Below are 20,642 nucleotides of genomic sequence, written 5' to 3'. Positions count from 1 at the left end.
CAGAACAGGGAGCAAGCAGGGGTCTTTCTGCTCCACTCCTCACCATTATGCAAATCCCACCCTCCCTTCCATCTCCTTTGCCTTCCTGATTGCGTGCGGTATCAGTCTCCATCAGCAGAAATGTCTGCACTTGCTGAGTAAGCGTGAGTTTTGTGATTCACTTAACTGATGGTTTGTTTCACAGGATCACACATTTTGGTGAGTTGTCCTTGCAGCTGGGGTTAGATTCCCCTCAATGGGGACATTATAATTGGGGTCTGTGGGGAGAGGCTTTCCTGACCCTGCAGAGATCAGGATGGACTAATGGTCTTTCCTCTGACTTAAGCATTACCTTTCCATCAGTATCGAGGGGGAATGGACTTGTGAGGAGGCCTCAGCACTCGTGAGCCTGGGTGGATTCATTGTGCATCACCCTGCATGAAGTTACAAGCTTTGGAATAACATGGGCCCAGTAGGGCATCAGGGTTAGGCTGGTTGAGCCTGCAATGTGTTAGGATGTTCTAATTAAAGAAACCTAAGAGTCTTACTGTTGAAAGGGTTTACCATCTTCCTACCTCTCACTGTAATGGGAAACACATATGGAGCGGGAGGATAACAAACCGTTTGTACAATTATGGGTGGATTCTCTACTGAGATCTGGCCTCTTTACATCTCTGAAATGCTAAAATGGGGCTGGAGAATGGCTATAAAAAGTCAGCAAAGAATTACCCTGGCACAAGTGAGGTCCCAGCTGGCATAGATGTGCCACATCTAGGTCTGCACTAGCTATCCCATCACCCCAAGAGTAGGGTTTGTGCTGTGGAAAAGATTGACGTGGTGGAACTAGGCCTATCCCCCACTAGCATATCGTCCATTAAGGACCCTACATCAGAGACTTACATTAGAACAGCTGAGCAGATTCCCTAAGCATCGTTGAGACTGGTGCAGATTGGCATTCAGGATCAGGGAGCTATGATCAGCTCCTCAACTCTTGATGTAGGATTGAATCTGGCCCTAAGATTCTTCCCATTCTTAGCCCAATATTTCAATAGACTGAAGCCTGGTATACAAACCTATGGTAAAATAGTCTTTATACAGCTATCATCACTTTTTTTTTTTTTTTTTTTTGCAGAAGAACAGATGTCAGCAAGTGGATCAGAAATAAAGGTTTTAACTGATTTTTTAAAAGAAAAATATGTTTAATACACAACTCAGAAGATACTTTTCCGTATGGGTACGTCTACACCACAATCAGGTGGTGTGACTGTAGCACACAACAAGACCAAAGCTAGCTCCAGTAACAAAAGCAGTGTAGCTATGGCTAGCATGGTCTAGCTTCTACCCAAGGTCCTGGGAGGGCTGTACTAAGGAGACTAGTCTGTGCCACCACCCATTCTGCCCTGACTACACTGCTATTGGTACTTGAGCTAGCTTTGATCTAGCTAGATCAAAACTAACTTGGCTCTGAGCTCCTCCGTGAGCTGCAATCATACCTCCTAATCGCAGTGTAGACATACCGTATGTAAGCTTTCAACAGCAGCTGCGTGACTCACTTTTCACCTTCAGAACACTTTACTAACCCTAATTAGTGAATGCCTTCAGGATCCCCAGTGTAAAACAGGTGAGTAGTAGTATCTCATTTCCATATATGTAAGCTGACACAAAGGGGTTAAGCACAATGTCAAAGAGGGAGAATCAGCATTAGAGCAAAGGTTAGAACTCAGGAGCTCTTGGCTCCAGTCTTGTTCTTAGATAATTAAAATGAGCCTACCCAGTATGTTACAGTAAAATCCAATGGGTGCCGTTTCCTTTTAGAGAGATAAAAACAGCAATGAGCACTTTGCATTTCACTCCACCACAAAATATTGACTAGACAGGAAATTCCTCAGCATACCTTGTTCTCTCTGTTGATCTTTTTGTTCCATGGATACAAGAGCAGAGAAATGCGCTTGATCATAAGCCAGGACAAGAGGTGAGCAGTGACATCGGTTAGGTGGAACTTCCAGTGGCAAGTAAATTCCTCCAAATGGGATAGGTGCAAATGCTGCAAAGACAGATGCAAGATTTCTTGAAGTAAACAAGTCATAAAAAATGGGATGGAGTGAGAAAATGGACCCAGACATTATTTATATAATTTATACCAGTCACTACTCAGCATTATCAGAGCTTTCAGCAGGTAGTGTTAAGTGAGGGGAAAACCTAATTATCAGAGCTTTCAGCAGGTAGTGTTAAGTGAGGGGAAAACCTAATTCTTTGCTGTTGAAAAGAGTCTAAAGAATAGTTCAAGTCTCATGGTAAAATTTTAAAGGAATTATGAATTTAGAAATAATTATGAAACAATTTGGTTCCTGTCCCAAATTCTCTCCTAATTGCAATGGTTTATTAGTGAAGATGTAACTGTAACTAATAGATGTAACCATAACTAAAAGATGTAACTAATAACAGGAACTTCATGTCTGATACATATGAGCAGAATTGAATTTTCCAGGGACTATTTTTAGTTACAAGGAAAAGTTTCTCATTATTGGCACCAAACATGCAGTATCAAATTTTTTTTTGGCAATGTAGTCTGATTATTTTCTTGGCCACTAGTTTTCTTTACCAAACAAATTTCTTTGATTACTGTTGCATATGTAGTGCTCATTTACAATTTGTTATGAGTACTGTCTCCGCAAGGGGAGAGTTCAAGTGTTTGTGTTCCTTTTTCCTTTATGTTCTTTGATATTTCATTCAACTATTGTATATTGGTGAAGGATTTTTTCTAAGCCCTGTTCACGCATTGATTTGGCCAACTTATTATCATCATATATTACATTTTCTAGTTATTTTTGTTAAAGTGGCAGAGGTTTTAGAGAATAGGTGCCTGAAAATTTAAATGTACCTGTGATACTCTGTACCTCAGGAGAACACTCTACACCCCCATGTTCATCTTTATAAAATGATTGTGTGTTATCCAATGCAAAGTTTGTCATGTTGGATGTCTTCACAAGACTTATAATGCACTGCACAGGGTTGTTTTTGTGATGTTATAGTAATTGCTACAGTAATATTATAGTAACGTTATAATTTCACGTATATAGTTATGGGGCTGAAAATGTATCCACATGGCTCAAAGCAAGCCCAGGCAAAAACTCTCCAAGAACGAAAAGGCAGTTCACACCTCATCAGGACAGGTATGGGACAAACCCAGCCCATCCTCACAGGAACAAAGGATGCTGGCCTAGGCAACAACAAAAGAATCTGTTAGACTCTGGAAGGAGTCACCCCCCTTTCTTTGGTCAGTTTGGGACTGCGATGAGGTAACACTCACCTGACTCTGAAGGGGAGGGGGCAAAGCTAAGAGGGAAGAAAGGACATGATAAAAGGGAGAGACATTTGCCATGCCCTCCCTCTCTCTTCCACTTACATCTACAGACATCACACCAAGCGACTGAAGTGCTGATCAAAGGGGAGAACGTGGCTGAAAAGCAACCAGCCAGCCTGTGGTGAGAAGCATCTAAGTTTGTAAGGGCATTGCAAGTGTTAAGATCAGCTCAGAATGTGTTTTGCTTTTATTTCATTTGACCAAATCTGACTTGTTATGTTTTGACTTATATTCACTTAAAATCTATCTTTATAGTTAAGAAATCTGTTTGCTTATTTTACCTGAAGCAGTGCATTTGGTTTGAAGTGTGTCAGAGACTCCCCTTGGGATAACAAGCCTGGTACATATCAATTTCTTTGTTAAATTGACAAACTCATATAAGCTTGCAGCGTCAAGCGGGCATAACTGGACACTGCAAAACGTAGGTTCCTAGGGTTGTGTCTGGGACTGGAGATATTGGCTAGTGTCATTTGGTTGCACAGTCCAAGGAGCAGATTACATGCTAGAGGCTGTGTGTGAACAGCCCAGGAGTGGGGGTTCTCAGAGCAGAGCAGGGTAAGGCTGGCTCCCAGAGTCAAGGATTGGAGTGATCTAGCAGATCACCGGTCTAGATAATACCAGAGGGGAACGTCACAGTACCAATTAATGCATTATTATACAGGAGCCTAATTATTTTACAGAGGCTCTTAAACTATACATGAGGCAAGTCATAAGTTTCATATAACTATAGCATTCAAAACAATAGTCCATTAAGCAGTGACTAGAACACCTTTGTTTGCCTCCATAAAACTACTAATAATTTCTTCATGGAAAAGTAAACATGGTCTACTGGTCTGAGTAACAGATTAACAGCTAGGAATTCCTGAATTCTAAATCCAGCTCTGAGAATGACTCCCTCTGTGACTTTAGAAAAATCACTTAAACTCTGCCGCAGTTTGCCCATCTGTAAAATGAGGATAATTAATAACACTTACCTACTTCACAGCTGGGTAGGAGGCAGCAAAGATGAATTAATGTTTGCAAGGCACTCTGAAGAGGAAAGTACTATCTATGTGTTAAACACTGTTAGTTTTCAAGCCTGCCCCAGTTAAACTCATATTTCAACACTTGTTTTACATTAGTAACATAAAAATGTTGGAAAACGTATGGAAAAATCTGCACCAGGAAAAAATAATTTTTTATGTGATGATTTATTTAACTGTGCATTATTCACTAGACATTATAGGCAGGCATGCTAGCACTGCCTAGTCATAAGATTAAACCAACACTTCCCATGATAAGAGCTTGTTTTTGGTTGCCTATAAGTTTGACAAACTATACTCATTTAAGCTGAAATTTCACATGCTGGGTGACTGTCAGGCTAAGATGTTTGATAAATTTTAGCCAAAATGGTTCAGGAATTTCCAGGAATGAGGCTAGGGAAGAATACATATAGTTTTATCCAAGTGTATAAGTCTTTACAAAAGATTGCAGTTCATGCTTGCTCATGGCAAAGTGTGTGCTTCAGTCCCCCTCCCTCTCTCCAGTATTGGTGCACATAGAGAATGACAGCCTGCTACTGCTATCACCTATGCTATTACCTCAAGTGGCAGAGGTTTGTGGCATGGATTTAAAGGTTCCAGCTCTGCTGGTGAACTGAAAACTGCGTTAAGAGAACACTATTAAGGTTGCAAGTTAGGAAATACCAGAATTAAGGTTGCCTGGGCATGTGTGAGCTTAGAACTTGGCCAAATTTGGGTGGATTTAGATGGGGATGGCAAAAGGCACTTCTCTGATACTAAGGCCAAGCCCTGCCAAATTTCAAATCCCTGCTCCAAAGCATAAGAGTGTTGGAGCTTCTCAAAGAAGAGATCACTAGAATTTTTTTTTAACCTGGGCAAACAATACAGGTCCGCCCAGCTTTGTTCTCAGAAACAGCCAAACAAATTTAGCTGAAATTTTCCGAAAGAATTCAGCCTAAGGCAGACACTCAGCATGGAAAATTTTAGCCTAAGTGGTTATAGTTTGGCAAAGTTATAAGCAACTGTAAACAGGGACTTATAGTGGGAATTTTGGGACAACGTTAATAATAAGTGTTATTACATACAAAGACCCATCATAGGATAACATATGCAAAAACATTGAGGAAAAAAATAGGACTATAATGGGAACTGGGCAAATTATTTTTATTGGATAAACTTCACTTTTTTTGTGTCCAAACAAATTGAACTTTATAAATGTGTTCATTACTTGAAATGGTTCAAACCGCTTTCTGAGAACACATTTTAGCGCACAAATTGTTTGCGAACTATTTGATTTGATGATACATTGCACAATTCATTATTTAGTAGTTTGTTATTGGTGTCCTAATTCACATGGTACAGTCCACATGTATTGCAATATTTGCCTATCCTCTTTTAATATGTCAATAGAAAATAAAATAAGTTGATCTATCCTTAAAAATGTATTAAGACCCAGGACTTGATCCAAAGCCCATTAGATAAACCATACAACTACAGACTGTGTTTTTAAATTCGGTGACTTTTATATTAAACAAGGGCTCAAATTTTAAAAGGAAATGTATATGAAGGAAAAATTAAAAAGAAGCATAAACACTGCTAGAGAAATGATGATTGCAGAGTGTAGAAGGAGAAAAGAATACAGCAGAATTAGAACTTTGCTAACAGAGCTTGATTGCCCTATAAATTTGTTACAGAGTCCCTGAATTTCAATATTGTTTTTAAAATGGGGCAAATGTTCACAGTACTGTATATGGTTTTAGATACATGAATCAAGTCACATGAAAGATAATGGGCTCCACAGACCTAAAATCCCTGAAATGCTCTGCACTGGTACCCCTCGTTTAGGGACATTATTATAAAGACTGTTATAATGGACAAATGTGTTGTGCTCTTAAATTCCTTGGCTACTACAGTTATTTATTTTAGCTAGGTGCATAAAGTGCTAATGAAAGACTTACCTTCTCCCCCTGAGTCTCTTAACATTGTGTCTGCTACAACAACAATTGGTCTTCTCAATATATGTGCTAAGACAAAAACGTGGAACTCTTCTAAACTCTCATACACTGGATCTTCTGAATTATCAACTCTGGAAAACATAGCACAATGATCTCAGCTAATCAACTTACAAATGAAGAATTTTTTCCCCTCAAGGTTATTATAATAGACAAAGAGAAAGAGGGAAATAAGGGTCTTACAAGAACTAACAATGACACATGGAACCTTTTCTCTTTCAGTCTTCGTTTCAAATTCAGGTTAGATTAGTAGTGATTGAAATCTTTACCATCTGATACATTTTAGTAGCCACCAGTTTTATGCGATTCTCAGCCAAGCTCCTAGTGGATGGTTGTCCCTATCACTAAAATTACCATCCCCTTTGGCACTCTCTATAGGGAAGCCAAGGGTGGAGAGTCAAGTATTCCCCCACACCTCCCAGGTAAAGGTTGAGGCACATTGGTACGGCAGCATAGGAAGCTGGCACTTCTATTACCAATGTCATACCTGCCTTGTGGAGAAAGGACTTCAGTCTCTAAACCTGTGCCTCTAGGTCTTTTCATCAGTATCAAAATATGCACAAAAAGAAAAAAAAAACTAGGGTGTGGGTCGGGAAGAGATGAGGAATCTCCTTCAAATTAATTTTCTTGTCCATTTACTGACTAGCTTTGTTGTTTGTTTCTGGAGGCATACGAAAAAAGAAGCACTGTAAGCAACTCACATATAAGACAAGAGATCATGAAACTCAAAATGCTGTACAGGACTACAGCATAAACTACTACTGAACATCCGACTCTTTCATTTATGGTGATCTCGTAATGAGTCTCATCTAGCTCCTACTGAAGTCAAATGGAGTCTTTCCATTCACTTTGACAGGAGCTAGATCAAGCTCAGAGTACTATATATAGTTCAGGTTTCAGAGTAGCAGCCGTGTTAGTCTGTATCCGCAAAAAAGAAAAGGAGGACTTGTGGCACCTTAGAGACTAACCAATTTATTTGATCATAAGCTTTCGTGAGCTACAGCTCACTTCATCGGATGCATTCAGTGGAAAATACAGTGGGGAGATTAATATACACAGAGAACTTGAAACAATGGGTGTTACCATATACACTGTAAGGAGAGTGATCAGGTAAGGTGAGCTATTACCAGCAGGAGAGTTGGGGGGGGGGGGAACCTTTTGTAGTGATAATCAAGGTGGGCCATTTCCAGCAGTTGACAAGAACGCCTGAGGAACAGCAGGGGGAGGGGAATAAACATGGGGAAATAGTTTTAGTTTGTGTAATGACCCATCCACTCCCAGTCTTTATTCAAGCCTAAGTTAATTGTATCCAGTTTGCAAATTAATTCCAATTCAGCAGTCTCTCTTTGGAGTCTGTTTTTGAAGTTTTTTTGTTGAAGAATTGCCACTTTTAGGTCTGTAATCAAGCAACCAGAGAGATTGAAGTGTTCTCCGCCTAGACATTCTCCCAAATTAACAGTGGAATGCCCTATCCTGTGTAACAGGGCAAACATTGTTTAATATATTTCTTGGTGAGATAGAAAAGTGAACAGTGATGCACGTGCCCTTCTTATTGTTATGCACAAATAGAGCTTTTTGGTGCACATCTTGAAGGATGTGGAATCACAAATCTATGTACAATGGGATTTACTTATTTATAACATTATTTCAAAGCCCCTTTCTGGCCCCATTTACTCATTTTCACTCCAAACGAAAAACATTTCTAAGGTGAAATCCTGGCCCTGCTGAAGTCAATGGGGGGAGTTGGTGGGGAATTGCATTTACTTCAGCGGATCCAGGATTTCACCCTAATCTTTTTCAATATTTGTTCCAGGTTTTTCCATCCCTCTAATAATTCTGTCACCCATCTCTTAACCCCTCTGGTCTCTTAACCCCTTTTGTTAATGCTTGATCTTATCTGAGATAGGATACTAGAACTGAACACAGTTAATTGGGTGAGCGAACGCTGTACCACTGATGTATATAAAAGCCATATAAAAATATTAACATAATAATTATTTAATCCAGTGTAACCTGTAAATATAATATGAATAGTAGAACAATATTAGTATAATAATAATTACTATCATAAGCATAATTTATATAATAACATTTTCAGTACTGTTTTCAATCTTCTTTATATATACACTGAATTTTTGTTGGCATTTTTACCCACTGCTTCACATTGATAAAAACTTTGCACTGAGCTATCCACTGTGATAACCAGCTCTTTTTCGTGGTTGGTTACATCTAAGTTAGAACCCAGTAATGTGTCTGAGAAATTAAAATTATTATTCAGTTTTCTCTATTCTTGACTTACCTAAATAATGTCTTTGCCTATAAATATTACTGCATCACTGTTCACTTTTCCATCTCACCAAGAAATATATAAAAGAATGCATGCCCTATTATACAGGATATGGCATTCCATTGTTAATCTTTTTATCATGGTGAAAACTGATCCCATATTCAGGATCAATAAAGGTTTTCTGAGTTCACTCTCACGGGTCTCTGTCTCACATACAAGGAAGAAAAGTACCACTTTCAGTGTTCTATAGTAATAGCCCCAAATGCTACATCTTGCACAAATGCTTTGGTACAGTTACAGATAGCTGAGGAATAGTGTCATTTTTTGAAAACAGGGAATGGTGTGAGTTAAGGAGAGATTTTTCTCTGACATAAGAGCCATGGTCCAGATTCCTAGCTGACATACAAATAACTGAATTATCTGGCCCTTTTCTGTTTAGCATGCAAAACTTCTATATGTTGTGTAATTCTCTAGAGTAATATTTAAACTACATGGGAGGAATTAGCTGAAAAATCTTATCTAGAAGTATAGGAAGTGCATGGGCAATTCCAGTACATCACTCTTATATTGTACCGTCCATGTCTTTTACTGAGACAATTTCTGCACTTCATCCTCCAATTCTCCTGCGCCTCAGGAATGATAAGCCTATGAGACTTATGCTGTGATCAATATTCAGTTAAATAAATGTCGTTTATAGAGCCTTACTGGGAGAAAATGGATTTTTCCTAAGCAATGCTATATCCTCTTGCCTTTGTAAAACACTGAAAAAGTTAAAAAAAAACAAACAAAAAACACTGACTAGGAGTCTGTACCTTGTGAAATAAATCAACTGTCTATAGAAAGTGCTGCTGAGACAGCGGCTTTGAAAGTTTTCAGAATGCAATACAAAGAGTGGAAGTGAACTGAACCTTGAGTGCCCTTCTTTAAAAGAACATTTTATAGAAATCTGTGACCGTAAGCGACCATCCAAAAGATACAGACAAATGGGTAGCCAGAAGCAATGGTTCACTGTTTGTCTATTCTTAACATGTCTCACTGAAGAGGTTTCTTTCCTTATTACGGACTTTTTGAGAAAACTGAAGCCAAAAACAAATCTCCAAGGTGAGGATATATATATAGCGGCTGCATATTTTAATTTTTTTTGGCGAATTTAGAGAAATAATTAATGGCACAATACAAAAGAAAGAGAGAAATATATCAAACTAATTAGCAGAAATTAGATCTATTTTTTCAAATGCATATTTTCAATTTTTTAAGCAATACACGTTCGCTTAATTGGCAGATTATTTCTTTTCTTTCAGTGATATGGCAACTTGAACACACATTCATGTATAGGAGGGGAAGCAGAATTATCCTCTTTGAACTGTGAATTATAATATCATCTAGTTCATATATTTCGAGAGGATAGTGCACTTTCTTCCTGCTTTACAAGAACATCCACACAGCCACAGAGAAATGCAGCCACAACTGGGACGAAGGTGCACAAGGACCTCAGACAGGGAAGGTAGCAACACTGCTACCTGGCACTGCAACACTGCTAGTTGGCAGAGATTGGGAAAAAATCAAAAACACATTTTTAATGAAAGTTTTTGCAAATGTTAAATTTTTTGAGGAAAAAAATGAACTGGCAATTTCAATTGTCAGATCAGTAGAGGTCCAAAGACTTTTCCTTCCACTTCTATATTTTGAGGGTCTCCTTCATCTATATACCAACCCCATGCACAAATCCTATGACTGTAAAGGCTGCCCTTTCTCTCAAAAATTATAACTCCACTCTATAACCACCTTCCATAAGGGACAGATGTGGTGTGTGTGCTATGTAATACTGCTGCTGCTATTACTCCTACTACTTGGATAAGGAAACTCTAGGGAAAAACCAGGATGCAGCAGGAAGTGGTGCTGGTACTCAGGAAGTAGCAATCCTTGCTTTGTGTTAGTATTGAACCAATGATCCAGCATGCGGTTAGGAGTGGACTCAGAGACCTTAGGCTGCTGGATGTGTTTTCTTTTGGATGAGACAACAAAGATGTGCTGATTATCGGTGGTAATCAAAGATCCCAGGGACACCTCAGAAGACTCAGGGGGTAAACACTGATTTCCTGATCAATTAATAATTTGGATACATTCTTTCTACCTAAAATTCCCTCATCAACTTCATCCTATGGCATTTTTCTTCACTTCCTGTCCTAAACTGTTGACTAGCAGCTCTATGAGCTGTTAACGAGTGGGTGCACATTATTCTAGAGGGGTTGCATTTCTGGAGTAGGTGAAATATTCCCTGTATAGATGAAGTTTGTGAAGCATTTTACCATCTTTTAGGATGAAAGGCTCTAGAAATGTAAGAAATATTTTAATATTTAAGATTAAATAAATAAAGTCACTTTTTACTTCACAATCTACCTTGCGATAGTGGTGTGATTCCCAGCCTACTGCGATTGCTAATTAAACTGTGAAAATGGAAGGAGGTTGAAGGGGAAAGTGAATATTGCTGAGAAGTTATTTGTTCCTAGTGTATGAGATTTAACAGATCCCAGTTCACATACTTTCCCATTATTCATTTTCTCCAAACTGTCTATCTCTTTGTCTCTCCCAGAAGATTATTTCAAACCTGCTTCAGTATTTCTTAGGATGACCTCACACTTTAACTCGGCAAATTTGGATATTGTTTCCAAATAGCGAGTGAGTATTTGGACTTAGACGACAAAGGCTAAAAAATATATTAGATCTTTTCTTTTATACTTGTATCCCCTTTTCTTTCTCTCCCTTTTTTTTTTTACATCTTAACGTAAAAACACCAAATAGCTCTGAGCAAAATTAAACACATGAACACAGAGATTCCTTTCATTATTGAATGAGGCAAAACAACCAAAAAGATCACAGTGTTACACTCTGAAGACAGTACAGAGTTAGGATTCAAGTCAAGAACATACTCCAGTATGACCTCTTATCATAGGGAAAGATGGAAAAGAGAAAGGGCAATAACAAATACTAGAAGAACCACAAAAGTACGTTCTAAATCTGTGAGGACTTACACAGCTAGGATGAAATCTTCATGGTGTGGGAAACCCAAAATGTTGTGGGAACTGGTAGATTGATGTGGGGGTGGAATGGGAAGGTGAACAACCATGGAGGTAGACTCTCTAGCCTCTGTGTGACAAGGAAGTTTATGGGCATGTGTAGCCAATGGATCTCCAAATTGTGTGAATCCATTGGCTACTAATCCCATGTGGGGTTGTGAGCTATTAGTAATGGCTGCAGTCAATTGTATAGCTGCTCCTTGCCTGACATCCAGTTTGTGGAGGAAGGAGAGATAAAACGATTATTATTATTATTAATTTGTCTTGTGGCAGCACCTATGGGCCCCAGTTGTGGAGCAGGACCCTGTTGTGCTAGATAGCATATAAACACAGAACAAAAGACAGACCCTGCCCCAAAGAGCTTACAGTCTCCATACTGATCACTTTGGTCCACTGAGCAAAAGTCCATTTCCCCATATGGTTGGTGCTGAAGACATGGACTTCAGCTATAATTCCTGTTAGTATTAAAGGGAGTTCAATGCATTAATCTCCATGTGTAAAGGAAAGAACAGACCACAGACAATAGTGTCACTGAATGTCCTAACAGAAGATTCACGGGTGATCTAAGAACACAAGGAAACCTAACAGAAATGATTTTGAACTGGCAATAGGGTCTGTTCCACAACTATCAATGTGTTGCATGCTATACAGAGCTCAGAAGTCAAAAACATGTGGCAACAACATGCAGTGCAGGAACCTTATTATGACTAAATATGTCACCGTTTTATATATTGCTCTCACAATTCATGTTGTTTTTATAGTGAGATTAGCTAGACTGCAAAAGACATCTGTCAGTCGGAAGAAGTGCCAAAAATAAATGCATCTATTTACACAAAAAGGTACTTAGATCCCATGGTAACAGGCACATTATAACAACCTAAATATGATAAACAAACAAATCAGAATCCAGTTCTGAGCCCACAGTTGGGCTGGAGTAGGAGATTATTTTAAATGGTCTATTATTATAATAAGTGGTCCCAGCTCAGGATCCCGTTATGCTAAGCACTGTACAAACACAGAACAAAAAGACAGCCCCTGCCCCAAAATGCTTACAAATACATAAAACAAGCTTTTAGCAAACTAAGAGCTCAGATATGTTTTCAATATACAGTGACCACATTTACCATATAGTAAACTTTTATGGACTCTGCAGAAGCATTTCCAGAAGATGTAAATGAAATTTCTAAATTCTAGCAAAAAGAAAAGGAGTATTTGTGGCACCCTAAAGACTAACCAATTTATTTGATCATAAGCTTTCGTGAGCTACAGCTCACTTCAAGTAGCTCAAGCAGCTGTAGCTCACAAAAGCTTATGCTCAAATAAATTGGTTAGTCTTTAGGGTGCCACAAGTACTCCTTTTCTTTCTGCGAATACAGACTAACACAGCTGCTACTCTAAATTCTAGCAGTACCAGTTAAATATTCCTTTATTTTTCCCTCAGTATTTTGGATGAATCTACAAAGATAAGCTACCTTTTGCACTAAATATAAGTATTTTTTATCACTATTCTTTCCTCCAAATCAGTGTTAGAAGTTACATATGCTCCCAAAAAGCCAGTTCAGAAGGAATTAGTGTAACATCGTAAGTTTCTCAAAGGCAAGGAATATTCTTCTCTGGGTAAGGAAGAGATCTTTTCTCTCTTAATGTGTCTAGAATTTCCCATCAAACTTTAGGGTCACATATTTCTGGTTTTTACTCATGTATACACTAGGACTGTTTCCACTTGTTTCATGGAAACAGAAAGAGTCACAAAAGAAAAAACACTTTTTTGAAGTCTAGATAGCATACGTCACATATCTATGGGAATATCAGGGCCCAACACGCGTGGCTCAAATTCATGCTACAGTCTGATTTTGAAAGAGTGATAATAAGATTGCCATATATAGTACTTGAACTACCATACAACATTGCCAGAAAATGACTTCACTGTAAAACCCTGAGGATAGATGCACTAGACTTGAACCACTATTTTAGGTCAAATTTCTTCCAGTTTTAATCTGATTTTAACTAAACACAAGATAGAATTTTGTAATAGAACAAGAAGAGGAAAATTTACAAACCGCTCGATATGAACAAGTAGCATTAACAGAGGAAAAAAGAAACATCTGATCAGTGTTTAAGCTATTGACACATGCTGCATGCTATAAAACTGTGAAGAGCAGCACGTATTCTTCACTCACGACTCCCTCTTGCTTTGGCACCCACTCACTCATTTCTTTCCAGAGGAAACCAGAATCATGAGCTCAGAGTGATTCAGATACACATTTTAATATTATTTTTCATTATATTACATTTGTCAAAAGAGAATACTGAATATTGTGTGGGGGCATTGCACTAGGAGCTGCAGTCCAAATATTGTAACCTTGCCATAGTCCTGGCATCTTGCATCCCCTCCGAAAACATTCACACAAAATCTTCACACCTAATTCAGGGAGTGTCAGTAGAATGAAAATTTATGAAGAGCAGACTAAAGTTGAAGGGCTGGTATCATATAAACCTCAGAATCACTAAGGTGCCACAAGTATTCCTTTTCTTAGAATGTATCTAGTCCATCTCCCTACCAGTGTAGATTGTTCCCTTCACGACATACGCTAGTATTTTACCTACTCAATTTATAACTGTGGATGTCACTTTTCTTTTGCATCTATTCAATCTGATTGTCAGAAAGCTTTCCCTGATATTCCGTTCACATTTCCTCTCTCAATTTTCTCTCATTATTCCTTCCTAAATTCCTCTACCTCCTTGGTGTTCACAGCCTTCCAGCATTTGCAGATTGTTATGTCTCTTCCATAATCATTGCTTAGCCAAAAAGGACCTTAGGAGAATCATTGGTACTAGGACAACATGACAAAGGTATTTAGCTCTTTGTCTCTTTCCTCATAAGACAATATGGCCTGTCCTGTAATCCTTTTTGTTATTATTTCCTCAACTCCCTCCAGTTAGTCAGTATCTCCCAGGGGATGAAGTCCCCAGACATGAATGCAATACTGGAGGTGCAGTTGCACTAGAGCTGTGTAGAGAGGGACCGTTACCTCCTTGGCCAAGTGATATGATGTCTCTATATGTATGATCAAAATTCCACTATCCTTTCCCCCCCTTCAATATCACATCACTAAGTCACTTCAAAAATTATATTCACAATCCCATTCATGCTGTTCAGATTTCTCTCTCCTGTTATTTGCCTCTGTGACAAATCTGGAAATGTTGGTAATATTTTTATGATTCCTATGCATGCCTCAGTATTCCTCTGGGCTTTGTATTGCTATGCACTGAGCATACAGGGAAGGGATGAGGTGGTGACTCAGCAGCCTGTTTGGAAACCAGAATCCTCAACAAGCTGAATAAAGTCTAACATTGAATGGAGGCACTGAAGAGACAAATGGAAACCCCAGTGGTCATGACATCCACACCTACCGACAAACACCTAAGAGGAAGATTTCTTTCTCCTTACCTCTGCAAGGAAGCTGAGCAAAGGCCTCCAGCAGGAGAACAAAGGGGAAAGGTGTCAGGTGGCTGTGTTAAGAGCTGAGCTCACAGAGACACAGCACCCATGTGCACCCCCTCTCCCCCTCCCCCCCATGGAACAAAGGGACAGAGAGACTGGGCCAAAATGGATTCTACTGCAGCTTGGTTGGGTAGAGCCCTGACATTGGCCAGGCTCAACTCCGTCTTAACCTTTGTTACTCCATGCTAACCTGAGGACTTTCAGATTCTGTATGCCAGGTGACTAATCAATTATCTTGTGTTGAAAAAGCTGCCTGCTGTTGCTGCAAATACTTACTGGGAGCATTGTGCCCTGAAGGAGTAAAGTACAAGCCTCCCAGAGGAGTCTGGCTTTGCTGGACTTGCTACTGGGAGCCACAAAGGTAGACAGGGTTCACTGGCACCTGAAGGCTCAGTTTTGGAGTCCTGCCCCGATGGAACTGCATAGGGCTTTGGGGCCCGGCATACTTAAGGGGTCATCCCGAGGGACCGGTCACAGGCTAGGGCATAGAGCAGACCTGTGGATCTGTGAAAGCCCACAGCTCGCATTTTTCCCACATTCAGTCTCGTTTTGTCATGGTCCGCACACTTCTCCAAATTCTCTTGGACACGTTGTATTGTTTCTGGGTAATTACTGTGTTCAGATCTCCTCCTCATTACTAGCAGCCATGAATTTCATGATTTTGCTGAAGATTAATGAAGATACTGAAAAATACTTAGGCCTAACAAGAATCCATGTAGTAGTCAATTAGCCAGTCCTCTCAACTGGATACATTGCCATTCATCATTACATTTTATTTAAGGTCCTTCAATTAATTTTCAGTCTATGTGACAGTGCTTATGTCCAAGCCAATTAAAGGTAGTTGAGAGTAATATTTTACTAAAATGCAAATACTGTATATTATATCAGATGCTTTAACTTCACTCACTATTTTTATAATTCTATAAAATAAGAACAGTCAAGTTTGTCTGGCAAGATATTTCTTCATGAAATCATACTATTTATTGTTCATTATATCATAGCTCACTAGCACCTTATCCTGAGAGGCATGCTAAGAACTCTCAACTACCATTATCTTCAATGGGTGTTGAGGGCACTCAGCAACCTCACAGGATATTGCAAATTGCTGGTGCAAAGTGGTCCTACAGCCAGTCGACACCTGTAATAGCTCCTACACCAATCCACACCTGTTGCCACCATAAGGGGTGTGGCTGCTGATAAGAAGGCATCTGCAGGGCTTCTTAAAGCTCTCCTGATTCCAGGCTGCCATATTGGTCTCTGGGGATCACTGACTGCTGGGATCACTTTGTTCAGCCTTCAGATTGGTCTAAATTATGCCAGGGAAGTGGCCTTGCTTGCAGCTGGTCTTGAATCAGAGATGTTCAATGGCAACCTTTGTTCCCTCCCGCACTTCCCCTGAATTGCATTATGTGTTCCTCTGCCTTGGCTGAGGATTTGTGTCTAGCTGTTTAGAGACTGTATAGAAATGATGACAAATTTACCCACAGGAACCAGATACATTTTTTCCCTACAATTGTTCCAAAATGGAGTCCTTGGTAGATCTACATCATGCACCCAACCTCCCACCTGAAATGTATAACCTAGAATATGATCTTACACTACAGACTCCAGCCCAGCCATAAATGTGAATGGAAAGATTACATCTTCTGACTTACAGCAACACCCTATTAATCAATATTTGGATCCTGAAAAGCCTCTTATGTTTGCATGGGACTACAACGGGACTATGCAACTTAGTTTCAATGGGACCATATTCCATGGGTACATCATTGCATGGTTTGGATACAAATTTACATCCTCCAAAGAGAGAGCTCCTTCTACTACATCTTATTTCTAACATTACACAGATTGTAATAGCTTCAGGGCCACAGCTGCTTCTTATAGATTTGAACAGAACCGAGTGCAGTGGGGCTCCATTATGAATGAGGCCTCTGGATACAACTAATATTACTGTCACTAATATAGATCATGATATTCTCAAAGAATACATGAACTTCAAGTGAATAATTGTCTGAGGAAACTGAAAAGACCATAATTAGTGATTGTTTTACAAATTTTACTTCTAGCAAAATACAAAACTTCTAATACAAATTTCAGTAGTAGCTACAAAATACAATATAGCACTAAAATATCTATTCCCTCTGAGGCTATTTTACCTAATCTCCCATTGGCATTTGCTCTCCAAATACCAAGGGATAGAAAGAAACTCATATGTATGAATTACAGAACTAATCCGACCACCAAAAGAAAATGTAAAAAAATCAAAGGTCATTGTGGTCACTCCGCATTTAACAGTCAAAAAATGATTGAACACTTAGACCATCGTTAGGGTAATGTGTCTGTTTGCAGAAGCATTACTAGACTGGCCTTCTCAGGAAGATGACAGAGGAACATCCAAATGATCTTTGTACCATGTAAACTCAGATTCTTTTACTCATAGACAACCCACTCAACACCAAATTTCTTTTAAGCTGGGTTTACTTTACAAGTTTTTGGTTTAATTTCTCATAATTATTAGAGTCATTGGTATTCTGAGTTAAATCTCTATCATGCCCATCAATGGTGATTTTTTTTTTTAAAGAAATCACTTAACTTTTTGTATTTTTCAACTGAAACTGAAAAATGTCTTGTGACAAGTATGCCAGGTGTGCTAGAGCATAGGGGTGGAAGGCAAACGTAATTCCTGACCAGCAAGAGTATTGGAGGTTTTAATAGCCTGGATTGTTACTTAGCATTCCAGAGAGTCTTCATCTCCCAATGGAGAAAACCAATATGTATATAAATATGTATATACACTGAAAAATTATTACAAAGGAGGCAATTTCTCAAATTGAACAAGACGATATGGACTGTAGCAAAGTGACCTCTCTGTCTTGTTGTCTTGCCAATGAGATAATTCCCCTAAGGTCCTTTTTTCTAAATGACCAGAATAATATGACATAGTTAGACAAGAATTTGGAAAGGTGGTTGGGGCAAGGAAGAGATGTTTATCATATTTTCCAAAATAAATGGACTCAATCCAAGGACATGAGCTGGCTCTACATAAAACACTTATGCTAACATACACTTTTAACCACTCCTTTGTTTTCTCTGTCAACATCAGCAAAAGTTCAAAAAAAGAATTTATTTTTAAACTCCCAACTTGCTCCTACTCATACCGACAATACCCTGGTTGAGTGGCTGTGTATGTGATCCTGTCACCCTGGAGGATGCAAGAATTCTCTGCAGTGATGTTTGAATGATTCTTACTCAGTCTGACATACAGTGTGTGTGTATTTTATGTCTAAAATATGCTGGGCACTTCTTCATGACTGTCACATTCTTCAGATCAGTAAATATGTGGACACATTTTATAGATTTGCTTTTAAACTGCTTTTCAATAAACCAGCTAAACTTTAGGCCACAAACAAACCACCATAATCTTAATGATTTTCTGCCCCTTAATGCCTCAATTAAAATAAAAAAAATTAATTTACTACAGTAATTAAGAACTTTGTGAAAGCAAGTGGATGAGCAAAATTCTCTGATAAAATAAGACGTGACCTCAAGCTTTCCCCCAAAATCAAATGGTCACATTTTCATATTAAAGAAAAAAAAACGACTAATTCACTTCCCTGTTTTGTCTGGGACTAGAAGTGCTGAAAAATCATAAGAAATGCTTGGATCCTGAATTTTAAAAAAACGTGCACTTGTGAAATGATGGAATGCAAAAAATGGCTGCTGTTCTGGCTTGAGATGAATGTTCACATTGAATACTAGCTCTGTTAAAGCTACTCAAATAGATCACTTGTGTGTTCTTTCCTAATGGACTGATTCTGGCTCCTAAAATTGGTGACTATTAGGAACCTAGACACCAAAGAAGTCTTTATTTAAATTTACACAGAAGGAAGTAGAGATGCAGGAAATGCAGCACAGTAGATGCAGCAAAGGGGCAGAAGCTACAAAGGTGGCTTTAAGTCACCTTTATACTCTTGGGATTTTGGATTGCTCCAGGGACCAATACTGCCTCTGATATAAATCAGAGCAACACTAAGGGTACTCTAATTTATAGTAGCCTGCTGAGGTCTGCCTATAGGCCAATTCCCTTTCTGGAGCCATGTAAAATCTTCAGTTTGGAATATCCCCCTCCTGCTCCTTTCCCCTCACCTGCCCCCTAAGACAGGGCTTGCAAAGGGAGCTGTATATGGCTGCTTATGGCAGCCTGCGCTACACTGTGCCTCAGCGCCTGGTGGCACAGATATAGTGCAGGAGTCATGTGCAGAGACGAGGGAGGAAATAAAAATCTCTGTTTGTATTTACAGTTCAGAACCGAACGTATTTTTGTAGAATAATGAAAAATGTTGAAATTAAACCTTTTTTTAAAGGAAAAAATTGTCAAAACATTTGACCAGCTCTACATATTTTATTGCAGAGGTCCTCAAATGCATTTGTAGGTCACTTGTGGTCTATGCAGGACTTGCTGATGATCTGTGGACGGCTGGCTTGTCATATGGTGTTGGCTCACCTCATTGTTTCCAGATGTTAGTACTCATTATCAGACAGTTACAAATATATTCAATATTCCCTTAATATTAATTGTCCACTGTGTGCAATTACCATAGTTGCCATAACAGTGGTATGAGATTCTGGGTGTGGAGTGAAGGTAGGCTACAAGGAAATCTCCCCATGAATATGTGGGCATTCAATGAAAAAGTTTGTGAACCAATATTTTATTACAATTTTTTCTAAGTAGTTTTGTCACATAGGGGTCTTGTAAAAGTCTGTACAGTCAGAGCTAGGTCAATGTATACCTATATCTTGACTTTAGTAAAGCTTTTGATACGGTCTCGCATGATGTTCTCATAAACAAATTAGGGAAATGCAACCTAGATGGAGCTACTATAAGGTGGGTGCAAAACCGGTTGGAAAATTGTTCCCAGAGAGTAGTTATCAGTGATTCAGAGTCATGCTGGAAGGACAATGAGTGGAGTCCCGCAGGGATCAGTTCTGGGTCCATTTCTGTTCAATATCTTCATCAATGATTTAGATAATGGCATAGAGAGTACACGTATAAAGTTTGCGGACGATACCAAGCTGGGAGGGGTTGCAAGTGCTCTGGAGGATAGGACTAAAATTCAAAATGACCTGGACAAACTGGAGAAATGGTCTGAAGTAAATAGGATGAAATTCAATAAGGATAAATGCAAAGCTCTCCACTTAGGAAGGAACAATCCGTTGTACACATACAAAATGGGAAATGACTGCCCAGGAAGGAGTACTGCGCAAAGGGATCTGGGGGTCACAGTGGACCACAAGCTAAATATGAGTCAACAGTGTAGTGCTGTTGCCAAAAAAGCGAACCTCATTCTGGGATGTATTAGCAGGAGTGTTGTAAGCAAGACACGAGAAGTAATTCTTACACTCTACTCTGCACTGAT

The 20,642-nt window shown here is 39.1% G+C and overlaps 1 protein-coding gene across 1 annotated transcript in view; it reads right to left on the bottom strand.

Annotated features, from left to right (window-relative positions):
- The window catches only part of OTUD7A (OTU deubiquitinase 7A), a 118,358-nt gene that overhangs the window by 21,887 nt on the left and 75,829 nt on the right, over positions 1 to 20,642 (bottom strand). The window contains exons 7-8 of the mRNA XM_077828870.1: positions 6,303 to 6,430; positions 1,874 to 2,023 (exon numbers count right to left, since the gene is read on the bottom strand). Coding sequence (XP_077684996.1) covers positions 1,874 to 2,023; positions 6,303 to 6,430 — 278 coding nt within the window. The remainder of the gene's footprint in view (positions 1 to 1,873; positions 2,024 to 6,302; positions 6,431 to 20,642) is intronic.

This window comes from Eretmochelys imbricata, chromosome 10, assembly GCF_965152235.1.
Source record: "Eretmochelys imbricata isolate rEreImb1 chromosome 10, rEreImb1.hap1, whole genome shotgun sequence".
NCBI lineage: Eukaryota > Metazoa > Chordata > Testudines > Cheloniidae > Eretmochelys > Eretmochelys imbricata.
The sequence above is the reverse complement of the archived record's forward strand: the minus strand, read 5'-3'. Positions and strand labels throughout refer to the sequence as shown.